The 19105-nt window shown below is 46.9% G+C and overlaps 2 protein-coding genes across 5 annotated transcripts in view; one reads left to right on the top strand and one right to left on the bottom strand.

The window, feature by feature from the left end:
- Nucleotides 1–18647, bottom strand: part of FANCM (FA complementation group M) — a 54571-nt gene extending 35924 nt beyond the window's left edge. For 3 of the 4 annotated variants that reach the window (XR_015951206.1, XM_088674759.1, XM_060269067.2), the window contains exons 1-4: nt 17927–18647; nt 16153–16325; nt 15315–15392; nt 13884–14042 (exon numbers count right to left, since the gene is read on the bottom strand). Coding sequence is in view for 2 of the 4 variants with exons in the window: in XM_088674759.1 (XP_088530885.1) it covers nt 13884–14042; nt 15315–15392; nt 16153–16325; nt 17927–18371 (855 nt within the window). In the remaining 2 variants the exon portion in view is untranslated. Of the gene's footprint in view, nt 1–13883; nt 14043–15314; nt 15393–16152; nt 16326–17926 lie in introns of those variants that run through there. The other variant, XM_088674764.1, reaches the window with a different exon arrangement.
- LOC118094975 (heme-binding protein 1) lies at nt 1463–11919 on the top strand. Its single transcript, XM_035135840.3, has 5 exons — nt 1463–1908; nt 4960–5051; nt 5928–6069; nt 6283–6466; nt 8610–11919. The coding sequence occupies exons 1-5, from the start codon at nt 1644–1646 to the stop codon at nt 8779–8781; spliced, it is 855 nt and encodes a 284-aa protein (XP_034991731.2). The 5' UTR covers nt 1463–1643; the 3' UTR covers nt 8782–11919.
- Nucleotides 18648–19105: the final 458 nt, after the last annotated feature.

Here is a 19105-nt window from a genome sequence, read left to right on the forward strand (position 1 = left end):
GCAATGCAAAGAAATAGAGGAAACAACAGAATGGGGAAAACCAGAGATCTGTTCAAGAAAATTGGAGATATGAAAGGAACATTTCATACAAAGATTACCATAACAAAGGACAAAAGTGGAAAGGACCTAACAGAAGCAGAAGACATCAAGAAGAGGTGGCAAGAATACACAGAGGAATTATACCAGAAAGATATGGAGGTCTCGTACACCCCAGGTAGTGTGGTTGCTGACCTTGAGCCAGACATCTTGGAGAGTGAAGTCAAATGGGCCTTAGAAAGCACTGCTAATAACAAGGCCAGTGGAAGTGATGATATTCCAGCTGAACTATTTAAAATTTTAAAAGATGATGCTGTTAAGGGGCTACACTCAATATGCCAGCAAGTTTGGGAAAACTCAGCAATGGCCAGAGGATTGGAGAAGATCAGTCTACATCCCAATTCCAAAGAAGGGCAGTGCCAAAGAATGCTCCAACTACCACACAATTGCGCTCATTTCACACGCTAGCAAGGTTATGCTTAAAATTCTACAAGGCAGGCTTAGGCAGTATGTGGACCGAGAACTCCCAGAAGTGCAAGCTGGATTTCAAAGGGGCAGAGGAACCAGAGACCAAATAGCAAACATGCACTGGATTATGGAGAAAGCTCGAGAGTTCCAGAAAAACGTCTACTTCTGCTTCATTGACTATGCAAAAGCCTTTGACTGTGTCAACCACAGCAAACTATGGCAAGTTCTTCAAGAAATGGGAGTGCCTGATCACCTCATCTGTCTCCTGAGAAATCTCTATGTGGGACAAGAAGCTACAGTTAGAACTGGATATGGAACAACTGATTGGTTCAAAACTGGGAAAGGAGTACGACAAGGTTGTATATTGTCTCCCTGCTTATTTAACTTATATGCAGAATTCATCATGCGAAAGGCTGGACTAGATGAACCCCCAAGCTGGAATTAAGATTGCCGGAAGAAATATCAACAACCTCAGATATGCAGATGACACAATCTTGATGGCAGAAATTGAGGAGGAATTAAAGAACCTTTTAATGAGGGTGAAAGAGAGCGCAAAATATGGTCTGAAGCTCAACATCAAAAAAACCAAGATCATGGCCACTTGTCCCATCACCTCCTGTCAAATAGAAGGGGAAGAAATGGAGGCAGTGAGAGATTTTACTTTCTTGGGCTCCTTGATCACTGCGTATTTGAAGGGGGTGCTTTATTGCATTTTTCTCCGAGGTGGTGCACACACTATTTCTCCATTTCATCATCCCAACGACCCTGCGAGGTAGGCTGGTTGTGGCGGAAGAAGGAGACCATGCTTTCATTTCGGGGGGGGGGCTTGCTCGGGGCCCCTTGGTACTGGGGAAGGGAGTGCCAATCACCCGATTGCCTAGGCAACGGGGCTGTGGTGGGGGCCACAGGCTTGCGCCCCAGCCGGGCACCTCAATCCCTGCAGGCTCCGTCCCCTTTTCCTCCCGAGTCCGACGCGCCTGGAGGTGGAGGGCGTCGCCGCGGCTGCCCGGACGGGCGGACAGGCCCCCTCCCCTCCGCTGGGCAGGGCAGCCAGCTCGCAGCTTAAGAAAGCAAGCGCCGCCCCGGGCGCGGGCACTTGCGAGCGCCAGAGCCGCCGCCGCCGCGCGATCCAGCCGGCCATGGAGGGCGAAGCGCGCACTTGCCGCCTGAGCGCCGATCCGGCCCCCCTCGGCGCCATCACGCTGGAGGAGCTGGAGAGCGCGAGCGACGGGGCGGCCGGCGGGGACGAGGCGGAGGCGGAGGCGGCGCCGGGGGCGGCCGGCTGCCCGGACTCGGCTTACGGCAGCAGCCTGGAGGACAACCCCGGCGACGAGCAGGAGCAGGAGCGCCTGCTGAGCTACTGGCAGAGCGTGGGCCGCGGGCACCGGGTGGACGTGCCCAGGGGTAAGCGAGCTCGGCTCCGGGACCAGGCGACGCGCTCTCGCCTCCTGCGCGGACAGGGCGCGTTTCGGAGCCGGGAGGGCTTCTGCGCAAAAGGCGCGTACTTAACTCGCGCTCCGGCCAGGCTAAGCCTCTTGCCGCAGTTTAAGGGGCTTTCGGATTTAAAAGGATTAGTTTTTTGGGGGGGGGGGAGCTGTTCGCCAGGGAGCGCTTGCAAGGAACGGGCTCCGCGGAACAGGAGCGTTACGAAGGGTTCCCTTCCCTGGCAGGCCGCCGGTCTTCGCTAGGTTTTTCCCATTCAGGATCAGGAAGAAGTTAATGCTGCTTTCAGCTTTGGTAGAGGGAATTTAAGCAAGGGGATTGAGCCGATGCCCTGAGGAAAGGCAGCAGCATTGGGGTTTGTTTTTGTTTTTCGTTTAGAGAAAAGGCAAGTGAGAGGCGACATGAGAGAAGCCTGCAAAACTAGGCATGGCAAGGAGTGGAGAGAGAGGAAAGTTTTTCTCCCTCTCTCCTTACAGTATAACTCAGACATCCCCAAACTGCGGCCCTCCAGATGTTTTGGCCTACAACTCCCATGATCCCTAGCTAACAGGACCAGTGGTCAGGGATGATGGGAATTGTAGTCCAAAACATCTGGAGGGCCGAAGTTTGGGGGTGCCTGGTATAACTCGTGGGCATCCAATGAGGCTGAATGTTGGAAGGTTCAGTACCGATAAAGGAAGGACTTCTTCACACAGTGCAGAGTTACACTGTGGAACTTCCTCCCATAGGACACAGGGAGGGCCACCAACTTGGATGGAATTAAATGAGGATTAGATAAATTCGTGGAAGAGGAGAGGCCTACCCATGGCTACTAGCCACAACGAGGCAGCAGTAGTTTTGAATGTCAGCTGGTGGACGCCACAGGAGGGGAGAGTGATGCTCATGTGCTCAAATCCAGCTTGTGGGTTCCCCACAGGCACCTGTTTGGCCACTGTGAGATGCTGGACTAGATGGGCCATCTGCCTAATTCAGCAAGCTCTTCTTGCGATTACAACAGGATGGCACCTGCTTCCACAAAGCAGAACATGGATACCATACTTTCTACCAAAAACCTTTTGCTACCTGCTCATTTGTGCTTGTCAGCATATTTCCAAGCCATGAAATTAATTCCTCCCACCATGGAGTTTCCAAAGAGTTCATTTGATGGAAGGGTGAGGAGAGATGGTGTGCCAAAGTGGTTTTGTGTAGGACTGTGCACTGGCCAGTGTTACCTTGCAAATCTGCAGTAGGAATTGCCTTGCTGAGTAAGACAACCACCGAGTTTAGCCCAGTAATCTGGCTACAACGGTTGATGTCCTGCCCAGCTCTGTAGGAGGAACACCCTCATACTATTTGCCCAAGCTAATATGATCTACTGTGGCTGGCAGCAGCTCTCCGTGGTCTTAGGGTAAAGAAAGGTTTTTTCACATCACCTTCCACCTGATCCTTTCAATTGGAGATGCCCGCAGGGATTGAACTTTCTGCATACAAAACAGATGCTCTAAGCCCCTCCCCAGAGATGATCATTGCCCCCAGCACCTGTAAATGTGATCTTTGGCGCTCCTGAAATTGGATGCTCCATCCTTGGCTATTACGATTAATATCTACTGACAGATACATCTCCCACTAATTGTTTAATCCTTTTTGAAAACCATCTTAAGTATACACACCCTGGCTGTCACTTAATGCTATTATTGGTTTGACATCACAGAACTACAGTACAGTGAAGCCTGAAGCTGGCCAAAGGTTTCAAAAATGCTCTGCAAGGAAACCCAGCAAGGAGTCTGGGGTGGTGGAAGCACATCAAATTAGGCCAATGGAGCGGGATACTCTGCCCATCAGAACTTAAGATCACAAAAAGTAGCGGTGAAGAGAAATGAGAACTGTTATCTACAGGGAAATAACAGACAAATGCTCTGGCACATAATGGTAAATTCCTGCTTACCACACTGCAAGTGGACATAAGCATCCAAGCTACCAGTACTTTGGGGTGGGAGGTGTTTACTGTACTACCTTCCACAAGGCAAAGACTGTCCAGCCACCTGACCTCAAGAGATGAATATATTCTATCATAACTCAACACACCTATGGCATAAGAGTCGTCCTACAATGAAAGGTTTAATGCAGGGGTCCCCAAACTAAGGCCCGGGGGCCGGATGTGGCCCAATCGCCTTCTAAATCCGGCCCGCGGACAGTCCGGGAATCAGCATGTTTTTACATGAGTAGAATGTGTCCTTTTATTTAAAATGCATCTCTGGGTTATTTGTGGGGCATAGGAATTTGTTCATATTTATTTTCAAAATACAGTCCGGCCCCCCCACAAGGTCTGAGGGACAGTGGACCGGCCCCCGGCTGCAAAAGTTTGCTGACCCCTGGTTTAATGGATGATCAGTAGCCCCTTGATGGGGTGTGTGTGTGTGTGTCAGAGAAGTCTTCCTCCAAGCCATGCCCAATTATTAAAACACCAATGAAAGCTCATTAAGGTGACAACAAACTGCTTCAGTGATGGTTGTAACACAGCCCACTCTTAAGCATTCGATGGCACAGCAAAAATCAGAGCCATATGAACCAAACTTGGCACCACCTGTTGCTTCTCCCCAATGAAGACAGAGAAGTGGTTTGAAGTTGGCTTGGTTAGCAACACAATTGGTTATAGTAATTAAAGGTTAGTCAATGCAGCAATCTTACAACTAGGGTCCTGTGCAGAGGTGTCATCCACACCAGTCTGTAATGTCCATGTCTTGGGACATATTTTCTGTGCTAATACATTACATTGAAGTAAAAGTCACATAGTCCAGTCAAAATAAGTTATGCAAATATTGCAATTAATTTTACTTTGGCATCAAAACAAAATTAGTTGGTTGTTCTTAAGTCCAATAAATACCAGTGTATCATGGAAACAAGCCTTTTCCGAACTGTGTTCTATTCTTACTACCTGTGTTCTATTCTCACTTACATAAGAATTTTCATATGTAAATCAGGCATATTTACTTCTATAAACATCAATTTAACAATTTTATCACGTTCTTACAGATATGGCAGAGCCAATCCAACAGCTGACCAGAAATAACCATCCTCAGGAGAGAGAAAGTGTTCCATTTGTTGTGATAGCCCGTAAAGAACAGGTATCATCTCTTCATTAAAATACACCTCCATGCATTATTGCAAGAGTGGGAAGAGAAACAGGCATGGCTTCTACTTTTGTATATCTAACAAGCAGTCAAATTTTAGTGAGTGGCAAGTGGTCCTAAAACTAGGAGTTTTTAAAAACTCTCTTTGTTCCTTCCCAATTTTAATTGTGCTCTAAAAAAAATATTGTTCCCTACCTAACATGTTCTTACCCTACTGCAGAGGTCTAAAAATGCATTTTTTTCTTACTTTAGATGATTAAATATAGAAATGCAACTTTAAATAATTCATATGTTTAAAATTTAAGCTAAATCCCAGCAAGACAGAGGGGCTGTTGGTGAGACGGTGTTCTGGAAGGGGGCTGTACCCTCCCAGAGGGATTGCATGCTCAGTTTAGGGGTGCTCACAAGTCATCATTGTCAATGGATGCACAAGTGTCTCAAAGGCATGAATGAAGTACTGGTCAGCTAAGGCTAATATTCCCCACTGCCGCTTCCTCATGGAGAAAGGTAGCCTAGCCTTAGCTGTAGTCTGGTAACCCCTGGGTTGGATGAGTTATTCCCAGCCTAGCTGCATTCTGAAAGACCAGGAGGGCAGGTAGACTGTATATATTACATGTATGAACAAATTCTGTGTTATGAATTACCCTATCCAGCCATCACAAATATTATTTCTGAATGAATTCACCCCTTTCAGAAGCAAACTCACAGTCCACAACAGCGGTGGATGTTAAATACTGGTAGAAGTAAAAGCTTTCCTGAAGGCCCACCACCAGTCTGCCTTAGCCTTCCTTTAACTCTTTAACTCGCCTTAGGGTGGTGATATGTGGGTAATAAATTATAATAACAACAGGAACTTTTGAAAATTTACAGCTTGGGCATCTTCTTTATGAAAAACGCCACTATGAAAAGGCGAAATGGGCTTGCGTCAAAGTGCAAGAAAAGCAGTATGAACAGAGCATATGCCTAGGATTCATGAAGATTATGAGATACATTTGTCAGCAGAATTCATCAGGTAAATAGTCAACCGTCCGACACACATACTACATTATCTTTTGTTCTGACTGCACCACATTACTTATAAATGTGCCATTTGATCCTGCAAGGAGAATTCCCAAATGCAAAATTTCCCAAGATTGCTAAATTTGATTCTGCATGTGTGATTTAACTTCACAACTAGCTGACGGGTAATGTCAGGAAATTACTAATGACGATATGCTTTCCTCAGGCCTATACTTGGGGATGACTGTTCCCATTGCAACCATAGTTCACACCAGTGAGAGCACTCCAGGCATCACGAGATTTGTGACTGTAGCGTATTACCTCCCCAGTGGGCTGCAAGAACAGCCACCTGCACCCAATGATCCTGATATTGTCATTGAAGAGTGGCCTCCAACCATTATTTATGCCAGGTAAGAATAAAAAGTTGCCTAGCTATTTAGTGCCAGGGTGGATTACCTGAAAATCTCACCATCATGACACATTGTTTTCCATGGATTCATTCCAAACACTGAACAATTCAAAACCAAAATCCTCTCATCCAAATACTCAGCATTTCATGTTTACTTTTGCTTACTTAGAGTTCTGTCACTACAGTCAGTTCAGACTTAATGGTCTTGGCTGAATAAATTCATGGTTTATTAGGCAAAGAATGTACTGAGCTGGTTTGCATGTAGTTACAGTACTAAGTTATAATTTTAAGACTACAAACACAAGCTGGAAGTAGCCTGAGCAAAGCCTTCATGCTCACACTGTCCTACAAACCTAACTGCGGCTTGAAATATACAAAGTGATACGGTTCCCTTGTGCTATTTCATCTTGGCTGTGAGTCCTGCAACAGCTGCTCCCTGCCTTGCTGGCCTTTTTCCACCTGGCCTGACTCCCAACTGCAGCAAAATCTGAGGCTGCTGAACAGAATCTTGAGCTGGAGTGATGTTTAGGGGTTGCTGGGGTGGGAGGCTATTGCTGTTAAAATGATGATGAAGGTTTGCACGTCATGCCAAACCAAGGCTTTGCATGTTGTCTGAACTGGTGCTCATGGTGAAACTCTTTCCTCACTAACCATGAGCTGTAACCAGAGTTTTTTCTAGCACCTGGAGAGGAGCAAAGCCCCTTTGACCTTAACTCTGGGAACTCTCACACTCCCAGTAAGCCTAGTTTGGCTTAGTGTGACAAACTAGGGCAGTGTGTGATTATAAGTAACTTTAATTTTAATTAAGCAAGGAGCAGTCTGAGACAAAACCAAGCAAGTATTAAGACCTTGTCAGGTATCTTGGCTCCAGGCTACACAGTGACTTGTGGATGTTTAAGTTGATGAAAAAGCAGGGTATGTTTAAGCACATTTGTATCCTGGTTGTTGTTGTTCAGTCGTTTAGTCGTGTCCGACTCTTCGTGACCCCATGGACCATAGCACGCCAGGCACTCCTGTCTTCCACTGCCTCCCGCAGTTTGGTCAAACTCATGTTCGTAGCTTCGAGAACACTGTCCAACCATCTCGTCCTCTGGCGTCCCCTTCTCCTAGTGCCCTCCATCTTTCCCAACATCAAGGTCTTTTCCAAGGATTCTTCTCTTCTCATGAGGTGGCCAAAGTATTGGAGCATCAGCTTCACGATCTGTCCTTCCAGTGAGCACCCAGGGCTGATTTCCTTCAGAATGGATAGGTTTGATCTTCTTGCAGTCCATGGGACTCTCAAGAGTCTCCTCCAGCACCATAATTCAAAAGCATCAATTCTTCGGCGATCAGCCTTCTTTATGGTCCAGCTCTCACTTCCATACATCACTACTGGGAAAACCATAGCTTTAACTATACGGACCTTTGTTGACAAGGTGACGTCTCTGCTTTTGAAGATGCTGTCCAGGTTTGTCAGGTTTGACAAACCTGACAAACCTGTATCCTGGTACTGGGCTTCTAAAGCAGCTTAACTATAACTACCAACACAAACCCCAACTAAAATCTCAGTCTTGAAATCACTGGATTGTATCCAACACAGAGTAGGGCAGCTCACTCAACTAATTCTCTTTCTCCCTCTTCTTCCCTGCAGCCCCTTGATACCCCCCAGCCCCACTCAAATACCTCTCCAGAGGGTCAAAGGTGGTTGCCCAGACCCTTTGTAGGAGCTTGGGGGGGCAGGAGGGGAAGGGGAAGATTGGTCATGCAAGTTGCCTTCTACTCACCCTAAGTTTATTTAAAATTCTATTTTCATTACTGAAATGTTTGCTATTCTGCGTTCCCATGGGAGAAAGGACACCAGACTACAAGTGCAGAATATCTGTATCAAATAGTTGTGTGGAAACAAGCACAAAAATCAACAAGCACCGAGAATGCTACATGGCATGCAGAATTCACCCTCTAACAATCTCAACACTCTCCCCAGTCCACTTTTTATATATTTGTGTGCACGCACATACATCATATAAACCGAGAGATGGGTAGTTTCTAGCCTTTATAACTTCAGAGATCTTGTTGATGTCATGATCCCACTTTCAAATCTACAATCAAGGGATGACTATAAGTATAAAACAAATAAAATTTATTTAAAAATGGCTTGTTCACAGGGCCTTCACAGGAGTCACCAACGAAACGTCCATTGCAAGAGAAATTAATCTGCTGGCCGAACTTCTAGAGAGTCCTGAGCTGTGTTTGCAAGATACCTTCATAGTTGCAGGATACACGAATCCAGCTGCTACAAATCGACAGAACGAAATATGGTTTCTTGAAAGACCATAGCCAGCTATTTTGGAGCTACAAGACAACCAAGTTCCATTGACGGATCACCCATGAAACACCCAGGTGAACTCTAGTCAGCTAGCTGGAATGATCAAGAATAATATGTAGCCATTAACTCTATAAAGCCTATTTCCTAAGAAAACATGAATATCACATTCCACCAGCATAGCTTGACAGACAAACCAGCTCCCTTCCTCAGCCATTAAGAAGGAAAACCTGGACTGTCTGTTGCCAGTTTTGAAGGGTTTATCCTAGTTGTTGCTTCAGTTATGTGTAGTCACTAAGATTTTAAGCACTTTCACCAAAATTAAGACATAGGAGATATTCTGTATTAAGAGAAATAAAGCATTCTGTTCCCTTGGCGTCCCTCCCAAGTCTACAATTCTATGATTCTTCCCAGTATTTATTCTGACGTGCAAGAGTGCTTCACTAACTCAATGGTTTACTTTTGAAGTTGTAGGTAAAACTGCACAATTTCTGAACATTTTATCTGATGCTACACAATTGCCATTCGTTTGAGAGAGGCTACAGAGGTAGATCCACCCAAATGAAATGCATTGTCTGTAAGCAAATAATTCCCTAGCAGATGCTAACAGTAATTATTCCTCACTAGTGTCATTCAGCCCGTTTAGTAAACGGGCGCTAGCCGGGCGGGAATGGAGGGGAAGCCCTGGGACCGCGCAGGCGTTGCCTCCACCGGTGGGGATGTGTGTGGAGGGCCCCAGGCTCCCCCTGGGTGGCTTGCTGTGGCGGCGGGTGGGCGGTTTGTGTGTGTGTGTGTGTGTGTGTGAGAGAGAGAGAGAGAGAGAGAGAGAGAGAGAGAGAGAGAGAAGCGAGCGGGGCTTCTCCGGGACGCGCCACCTGCGCGAGCTAAGTGTGCATTGCAACCAGGCTGGTGGCAAGTCTGCACTCAGGGTCACTGTGGAATAGGGAGGACTGAATGTATTTGGGGTAGGAAGGGGGGGGTTGTGTGTGTGAGAGAGCGGTTTGTGTGTGGAGAAAGATGTGGTGGTCAAGCCACTCCGGCTCCAGCCTCTTTTATCAAAAGGTTGCTGTGGATCCCCGTTTCCCTAAGCAACACCCAATAAAAGCCTCCATAAAAAATAAAAATAAAATAAAAGCGCAGCCGAGAGAGGGGCAGATGCAGACGGCTTTCTCTCCCTTCCGCCCCAAATGCTTTAATTTCCCCTCAAACTCATGAGAATGATTGATATGTATTTTGGTTTTTAAAGAAATTATAAATAAAGTTAATTTTTTAAAAAAATAATAATAATAATAATTTCCCCTCAAACGCGGCCTGTCTGGACGGAGGAATCGAGGCGCTTGGCCGTCCGGAGACGGGAGAGCGCGTGAGGTAACCCTGGCCAGGCCCGGGGAAAGCCGCATCGCTGAAGCGTCTGGGAGGGCCCCAGGCTCCCCCTGGGTGGTTTGCTGTGGCGGCGGGCGGGCGGTTTGTGTGTGTGTGCGAGAGAGAGAGAGAGAGTGCTTCATTCAACGGCTTCGGGGTGGGGGGGGGGCAAATCTGAAGGCGGCTTTATGTCCGCGACCCCACAGACACTGCCGTCACACACGCGTGGGGGGGGGACAACGCTGGAAGCCTTTGAGAGAGGGGGAGGCCACGGCGGGGCCACGCCACCCCCACCCACCCACCTCCGTCTGTCCCTAATGCCGCCATAGTGCCTCTCCCGCCCCGCAGCCTGTCACCCTCACCAAACGTTAAGGCTGAGGGCGGCGAGGGGAAGGCCGCCGCTGCCGCAATTGAGGCACCCAGCTGCTCGTGTAGTTTGAGGAAAACCATTGCGAGGCCGTCGCCGCCGCTACTACCCTGCCTCCTCACGGGCCGCTGCTGCTATTCCTCGCCGCCACCAACGACTCCTTCTCTCGGCCGCCCCACCTCCTTAGCACCTGGGCCGCTCAGCCCGTGCTCAGTAGGTCACGCCCCGCCCCCAACTCCTCTTCCCCCCTCAGAGGTACAGACCCAAGCGCAGAGAGCGAGGGAAGGCCGCGGCCCCGCCACTCCTCACACGGGCCAGGGAGGGTTGTGAGGAGGAGGCGGACCAAGATGGCGGCATCGGGCTCCGGGGCGGCGGCGGCTGCGGGAGCCGGACCGGGCTCCTCCTCGTCTTGCTGCTGGTCGCGGGGGGGGAGCGTAGGGGGAATGGGGAAAAAGCAGCAGCCGCCTCCTCGCGCTTTAGCGCAAGCGCAATGAGGCGCTTGTCCAGCCGGGAGCGGCGATTGCGGCCGCAGGGAAACGGCAAAAGGGTTGGGGGGAGAGAGAGAGCACGTGCGTCCAGTCTCTGCGTCCAGTCCCTGTGTCCGTGGGGCACATGCGCAGTAGCGCGGACACAGAGAATCTGGACACAGAGACACTTGCACTTTATTATATAGGATTATTACAGAAGTTTATTTTTATAGATACAGTGCTATTGTCTATTTTCTTCTGAATATGTACTACTGTATAGGTGAACAGAAATTGCTACCTCCTTTATCAACAGAAATAGTGTTTTATTGTATACATTGTTGGTATCTTGGCTGTGAGTCCTGGAAGACTTGTTCCCTGCCCTGCAGGCCTTTTTCCACCTGCCCTGGGAGGGCGAGGCCCAGACTGACTCCAGCTACAAAAGCTGAGGCTGTTGAACAGACTCTTGGGTTGTGCTATTGTGAGGGTTTTGTTGGAGGTGGGGTGTTGCTGTTAATTTTTTGTATCTTTATTTTGGTTCATACACTTTGTGTGGCAATTGTTCATTTTGGCTGTGCACTTTTTGATTTGTTTATGACGTTTTGTTTATTGTTTATGACTACTTTTGTTATATTTGTAGCTATGTATTTTTTATATGTTGTAATCTGCCTTCAGCACAGTTTTAACTTTGCTGGCCCATAATGAAATAAAAGGATTGACTGATTTTTAATTTGAAGGATTATCAGAAGGAAATTTCACATTCTGAGAATACCATGTTTTTACTCTTTTGAAAGAGGCCATTATCCACTTAGCCAACTAGGATACAAAATGAAATCTAATTCAAGTCTAGAAATAATAAAGCTGGAATCCCAATTGCTAATTTACCTGTGCAAGATATACATTATATCTTGTTTACTGTTGGAAGCTGCCATGAATAAAAACTTTATTGCTCTGTGTTATCCCAAGTTTATTATTTATTTCTTAAATTTACACACTACTTGACTGCAACCTAAAAGCAATTTTGATATATTAGTTAAGTCACTGGCATCTTTTTCTAAAAAAAAAGTTAGCAAAGCTTCCAGGTGTACTTTTGTTGCTCTGAGTTTCCCCACTTATATTGGATACCTTCCTCTACTTGAAAACCACAGACAGAATTTTATTTTTAAAAATAGGTTAAATTACTTGTATTGGAAGAGGAACGCATTGTACAACCTGGATAATATGGCATAGATACTTTAATTTCAGCAAGTCTTATTAAATAGGAAATGGGCATAGAACTTGGCAATATGGTTGTCTAGGGTCACCTGGCCCTCCTCCCCAGTCAGGTGGGAGCATTGTAAAAGTTTCCTGCATTGCAGGGGGTTGGACTAGATGACCCTTAGGGTCCCTTCTGACTCTACAATTCTATTATTAAGGAACTTGGGTTATGGAGCAATCCTCAGAAACTATTTTCATTAGCCCACATGTCCCAGTCTTACAGAGCAGCTGCCACTATGTGCTTGTAAACTACCAACCTGGGGGGTGTATCAAACCAATTCCATTTAGCACCTACAAGTACAAAAAAATTGAACAAGTGGCCTCTACAAGTTCTCTGAAAGGAACTGCTCCTTCTGTAATAATAATAATAATAATAATAATAATAATAATAATAATTTATTATGTATACCCCACCCATCTGGCTGGGTTTCCCCAGCCACTCTGGGTGGCTTCCAACAGAAAAATAAAATACAATAATCTATTAAACATTAAAAGCCTCCCTAAACAGGGCTGCCTTCAGATGTCTTCTAAAAATCTGGAAGTTGTTTTTCTCTTTGACATCTGATGGGAGGGCATTCCACAGGGCAGGTCCCACTACCGAGAAGGCCCTCTGCCTGCTTTCCTGCAACTTGGCTTCTCGCAACGAAGGAACCGCCAGAAGGCCCTCAAAGCTGGACCTCAGTGTCCGGGTAGAACAATGGGGGTGGAGACGCTCCTTCAGGTATTCTGGACCGAGGCCATTTAGGGCTTTCAAGGTCAGCACCAACACTTTGAATTGTGCTCAGAAACGTACTGGGAGCCAATGTAGGTCTTTCAAGACCGGTGTTATGTGGTCTTGGCGGCCGCTCCCAGTCACCAGTCTAGCTGCCGCATTCTGGATTAGTTGTAGTTCTGCAACTGTTCTCCCATCGGCCACAGCACCTGTCTTTAACCCTGCATAGACACGGAGCCTCAAAGTAGCTTCCACTAAAACACTTACAGAAATAAAACAAAACCTCTATAGAAGACAGTAAAAACCTCTGCATCACACTATTACTTGCTCAATGCACTTTTCTGTTTTGCGTGGCTTTTCGGCAATGATGGCTTTATTTCAAGACAGGCTCATCTGAGACTGAATTGAAAGCATTGCGACACCTCTGGGAAGCCACCCACACACAAAAAGCAACAATGCCATTTGCATTTTTTCACCGCCTAAGAAAAACCAGGAGAATGCCCATAATCCCTACGCTTCAGTGCTGCCAACACCCACCTGCCAACAGAAGATCCCAACCCCAGATTGGAGCTCTGGAAGCCACCTTCTCCTAGAGACAGGACCCACTTAAGGAAAACAGGGTGACAGTTTCCTGAGGTTCCTTCACTGCATTCTTACAAGGAATCCAACACTAGAATCGTCCACTCAGATGTGATTTAGTGAGAGACTAAAAACAACCATCATGATCAGGTACCAGTGACATTTTTGAAAGATTAAAGCAGCACTTGGAAAACAAATCCAAAAACAAATCTAGTTACAAAAGTGACGCTGACCTTCTGTTTCACAGAATAAATGAAGACGCCTCATTAGAAGAATAAAAACAAGCTGCGTTCAACAAATGTTTCACCACCATTTCTGCTCTGAAGTCCTGCCTGCTGCCATTCTTACCCACTCAAGACCAAGTTTCTGACTCACCTTGATGTAAGCATTACGAACTTCAGCCAGCTCTTTCCCAAGTGGAACAACACATTTTTCAACCTGTCGCTGGTGAGTGTAAGGCTGGATATCAGGAGAATCTTCAGTACATAGTTCTATGTGTGAAATCAGCAGGTTGGAAATAACTTGTTGCACAGCCTGCAAAGAAATGGTAAAAAGTTACCATCTGACTCTATTTTACTTAGCATCAGGTTAGTACAGTAAAAATAGGGGCATACAGTAGCACCTCAGGTTATTTAGTTGGTCTCTAAGGTGCTACTGGAAGGAATTTTTAAATTTTGTTTCGACCTCAGGTTACGTTACCCTCAGGTAACATAAACTTCAGGCTGTGAAAGCGGCAAGCCCGTAAGTGTTTCACCACGAGCGCATGCACAGAAGCAGTCTACCACCATGCGTATAACAGTGATCCTCAGATTGTGAAAACCTCGGGATCTGGCCGGACCTCTGGAACAGATCCCGTTCACAACCGGAGGTACCACTGTAGTTTAATGTAGATACTATATGTTATTATATTTTTCACTGTATCAGGGGTGTCCAACTTCCAAGAAACTGTGATCTACTCCCACTATAAATCAACTGGCAGTGATCTACCCATCTGGAATGACCAGAGTTGTTGAGCTTTTTTTGGAAAGAAGGACCAAAGTTGTTGAGTTGTTGGACAGGCCTGCACTATATCATGTAACATTTACATCCCTAGGTTAGATTAATAGTATTATCACAAGGACACAAGTCCAGCATCCTGTTCTCACACCCGCCAACCAGTTGTCCCAAAGGCCTTGAGCAGGACAAAAGCACTATCCCAACTCTCCATTCCCAGCAGCTGGCATTCAGAGGTGCCATTGATGGTGCAAGTGGAACACCAGCTGACTGGGGGCTTCAGCGAGATTTATTTATTATTATTTATTAAATAGAATCATAGAGTTGGAAGAGACCACAAGGGCCATCCAGTCCAACCCCCTGCCAAGCAGGAAACACCATCAAAACATTCCTGACAGGTGGCTGCCAAGCCTCCGCTTAAAGACCTCCAAAGGAGGAGACTCCACCACACTCCTTGGTAGCAAATTCCACTGCCGAACAGCTCTTACTGTCAGGAAGTTCTTCCTAATGTTTAGGTGGAATCTTCTTTCTTGTAGTTTGAATCCATTGCTCTGTGTCCGCTTCTCTGGAGCAGCAGAAAACAACCTTTCTCCCTCCTGCATATGACATCCTTTTATATATTTGAACATGGCTATCATATCACTTACCCAGAGGTTTCAGGGCAGTTCACAGAAGAGATACATAGAAACCACAAAATATATAATAAAAATAACCCAATAACACACCCCTCCTAAAGAGAGCCACATTTTCAATGGGCATAGGATGTCAATACAAGCCCCTTCAACCCCCTTGGATTAACAGGACTTGAATTACCTTTGTGTCACTGCCAGGAGTGGCACTTAGAGCCAAAATACGGAACTGCCGTGTATATTTGCATAATTCTTTCACAACCTGAAAATGAAATAGCTTTCATCACCACTGTTATGCTACTGTAATCAAAAAACAAATTTCAACATGACAGGCTCCCAAATGGCATGTCCTCCTAGTTCACGCCAAAAGCTCATCTAGGGCAGCATTTTATTTATTTTTCATTGGCTCACTGTTTCTGGCATACGGGGGCGAGTGGGCGGGGAGAACAAACAATATCTCCTGGATTGGATGCAACGCTAATCCAGGGTTCGCGGTTGGTTTATTCTATATGCTAAGAGAAAGAGACCAGCAGCACAGAAAGCCATGTTGCTTGCAAAGCTCTACTTGTTTACTGTGACCTGTGAACTGGGGGTCGAGACAGCTAGCTTTTGCTTCCCAGTTAAATCACAGGACCTCAGAGCCATCTAGAGGCACAAGACAGGCATCAATCTGCTACTAAACTTCTTGTAAATATAGCAATAAGAAAACCCCAAAGTATAGTGCTTTTTTCAGCATATACAGCGTATAAAAGACTTCAAGTTAAAAACCACCTTTCAGGACACAAACTTCATTTTCCCACTACTCTTCAGAATGGATTACCTGGAGACTCCAAAACATTATTCAATCACGAACCGACTAGGCTGGTACAAAATTAACAGCAACTAAAATGTTTTCTTGATCCCCTAGTTTCTTACATACATACATAAATCCTCAGAAAGGCAACATCAAACCCTTTACCACAGATTATTTAAATTTATAGTTATACATTTATTATGTTTCAAGTTGCAAAGAGTCGCCCTACCTGACAATAAGCATGATTTCCAAGAGCTCTGTGGGCTTCATCAATAACCAGACATTTAATTTTCACTGCAGGACACACTCCGCGGAAAAGGTCATTTGCCATTATCTGAGGCGTAAGAAAGAAAACCCTCTTATTTTCCCAGATTTCTTTCCTATCAGCCACTTGGGTCCCTCCTGAAACAACATAAGCAAGCATTTAGAAAGGCACCTAAAACCCCACTATGGTTTCACTGGCAATTCACAGAAAGGCCACGCTTCAGCAGTGTCTGCTGCCAACAGATCCATTCTTACACTTAAATCAAAGGGTCCAAAATAAACAAACAAAGGAGTCCTTACATTTCTAGCCAGAGACCAGTTTTCCATGTTAGAGCATCTTGGAGTAAAGGGCAAAATATGGCACATATCACATGTGAAAGGAAGGCATTGGTCCATATGCTTATTGTGAACTGCCCTAGGACTAAATCTGGCCAAGGGAAATCCCTTCTAGCTCTTTAATTCTTTGGTTTATTTATTTTAGCAGATATTCCCTTGCCTACCTTTGCAGTGCCTGAAAACCACCAGGTCCTGCATCCACAGCAGTAGCCAGAGGAGGAGTGACCGCTGGGAGGAGCACAGAGAAGAAACGCCCTGCTGGGTGCCTTCCTCTGCCCCAAACGTGTCCCTCCCGCATCCACCTCTAAAGCCATGACAGGTGCTGCAGCTCTCCAGCCACTTGCTTTTATTCCGCCACTGTCTCCAGAGACAGATGGGTGCCGCAGGAATGTTTAACTGTCTTTTTTTAAAAAATAATAATAATTGCTTCCCCCTCCCCAGGTTTTTAGCTGTTCTTAATTTTCTTGACAAAACTGCAACCCCGCCTGGTGATCCAGGCAGTGGTATTTATAAAAATTTCAAATAAAGTTTTTCATTTTTCACCTCATTTCATGTTTAATACACATGCGCAATATGCACTGGCAATTTCTGCTGATTAAGTTATGATTCCCACCATGTTCTGTGCATGTTGGGAACCTGTGTTACCGTATGTGTAGCCATTTGCACCATGTAGCAACTTCTGTTCTAGCTTACAGCTGCATCTTTGTGATTCACATATTAGCTGTATTTCTGCCCAAATTTCGGGGGGGGGGGGGGAGGCAACTTGCAAAATCATCCGTTTCATAAAGCAACATGTTGCCATAACTTCTCTATTAGAAGCACACTCAAGGATTTACAGGGGTACACATTATCACATTTTTTGCAGCCCTCTGGGCCACTGCCACGTTATTGCATAATTAATTTGGTCAGAGTTTAACTAAATTAACAACCACAACAACAACAACCATAGTTACAGGTAGGCAGCCAGCCGTGTTGGTCTGCTGTAGTCGAAACAAAATATAAAAAAAAATCATTCCAGTAGCACCTTAGAGACCAACTAAGTTTGTCATTGGTATGAGCTTTCGTGTGCATGCACACTTCTTCAGATACTTCTGATAATAACAATAGTACGTAATTTCTGGGACCTGGGACCTCCCGCCACCTGCCTAATAATTCCTGGGACCTGTGAGGAGGCCCATCCTTGGGCTCCTGCCACCTGCCTCTTTATAACAAACAATAATAAAGCCGCTTAATAATAATAGTACAGTAATAGTAATCCCTGGGACCTGTGAGGAGGGCCATCCTTGGGTTCCCCCCCCCCCACCAGCCTCTTTACAACAACAACAAGAGTAATTCCTGGGGGGAGGGGCGTGATGAGCCCGCCCTCCCTCCCCCCCCCCGCTGCTTTCCCTTCTCCCCCTCACCGGTGAGGGCGGCCATGTGCCCGGCGGGGATGGCCATGAGGGCGGCGCAGGCGTCCCTCTGCTGGGCCACGAGGGGCTTGGTGGGCGCCAGGAAGAGCGCCTTCCCTCCGGGGAACCAGCGGTAGAAGTTGCCCAGCACCACGGCCGCCACCAGGGTCTTGCCCAGCCCCGTCGGCAGGCACAGCAGCGTGTTCTGGAAGAGCGCCGCCCGGGAGGCCCGGACCTGGTAGCCGCGCTCCTCCACGCCGGCGCCGCACGGGAACAGCCACACGGAGCCCGCCGCGCCGCCCCCGAAACCGCCCGGAGAAGGAGGGCACAAAGGCCCCGGAGCCGGCGCCTCCTCGGACACGGCTTCTTCGGGGGCCTCCGCAGCGGCAGGCGGCGTCCCCCAAACCTGGAAGAGCGTCGCTTGCCGGTCGCTCCGGCCGCCCCCGCGGCCCCTCATGCCGCTGCCTTCCCTTCACGAGCGGGTCCCCTCAGGGAGCGGCGGGCAGAGTAGCCGCCATCTTGAAACGGCCGCTCGGCCGCCCTCAAAAAGCCGCGCCATGACCGCCCCGATGGGCTGCGCCCCGTGATTGGCTGGATGGCCGCCTGGGCGGGGTTTCCCGGAGGCTCACGTGGCACGGGTGAAAGGGGAGCCTGGGAACGCTTTCCTCCTGCGCATACGCTGAGCGCATCATCGTGACGCCATATGAACTTTATTTTATAAAGAAAAATATCTGCAATAGTAATTCTTTTTTTAAATTGCTTTTTATTTATTTTCCAACACGACAAAAATCACACACACACACACACACACACACACACACATATATATATATATATATATATATATATATATATATATATATATATATATATATATATATATATATATATATATGTGTGTGTATGTATGTAGGCATCACAGCAATTCAGTTACCCATAAAAACGTTACATGGATACAAAGCTTCGGATAGATATCCATTCATTTCCTCCTTATGCATCCCCGCTCCCTCCCTCGCAGCCTCCTCTACATATTATATATCTATGGACCTCTGCAGAGGGCAGAGCTGCACTAATAGCGAGACCACGACGGTCCTACCCAGCATGCATCAGGGGTCCCCTTAAGAGGCTCTGCCATTGGCCGGCCCTCCCACCCGCGCGGACTACATTTCCCAGCATGCCGAGCGGGCGAAG

The sequence above is a fragment of the Zootoca vivipara genome, chromosome 1, assembly GCF_965207765.1.
Source record: "Zootoca vivipara chromosome 1, rZooViv2.hap1.1, whole genome shotgun sequence".
Taxonomy (NCBI): domain Eukaryota; kingdom Metazoa; phylum Chordata; class Lepidosauria; order Squamata; family Lacertidae; genus Zootoca; species Zootoca vivipara.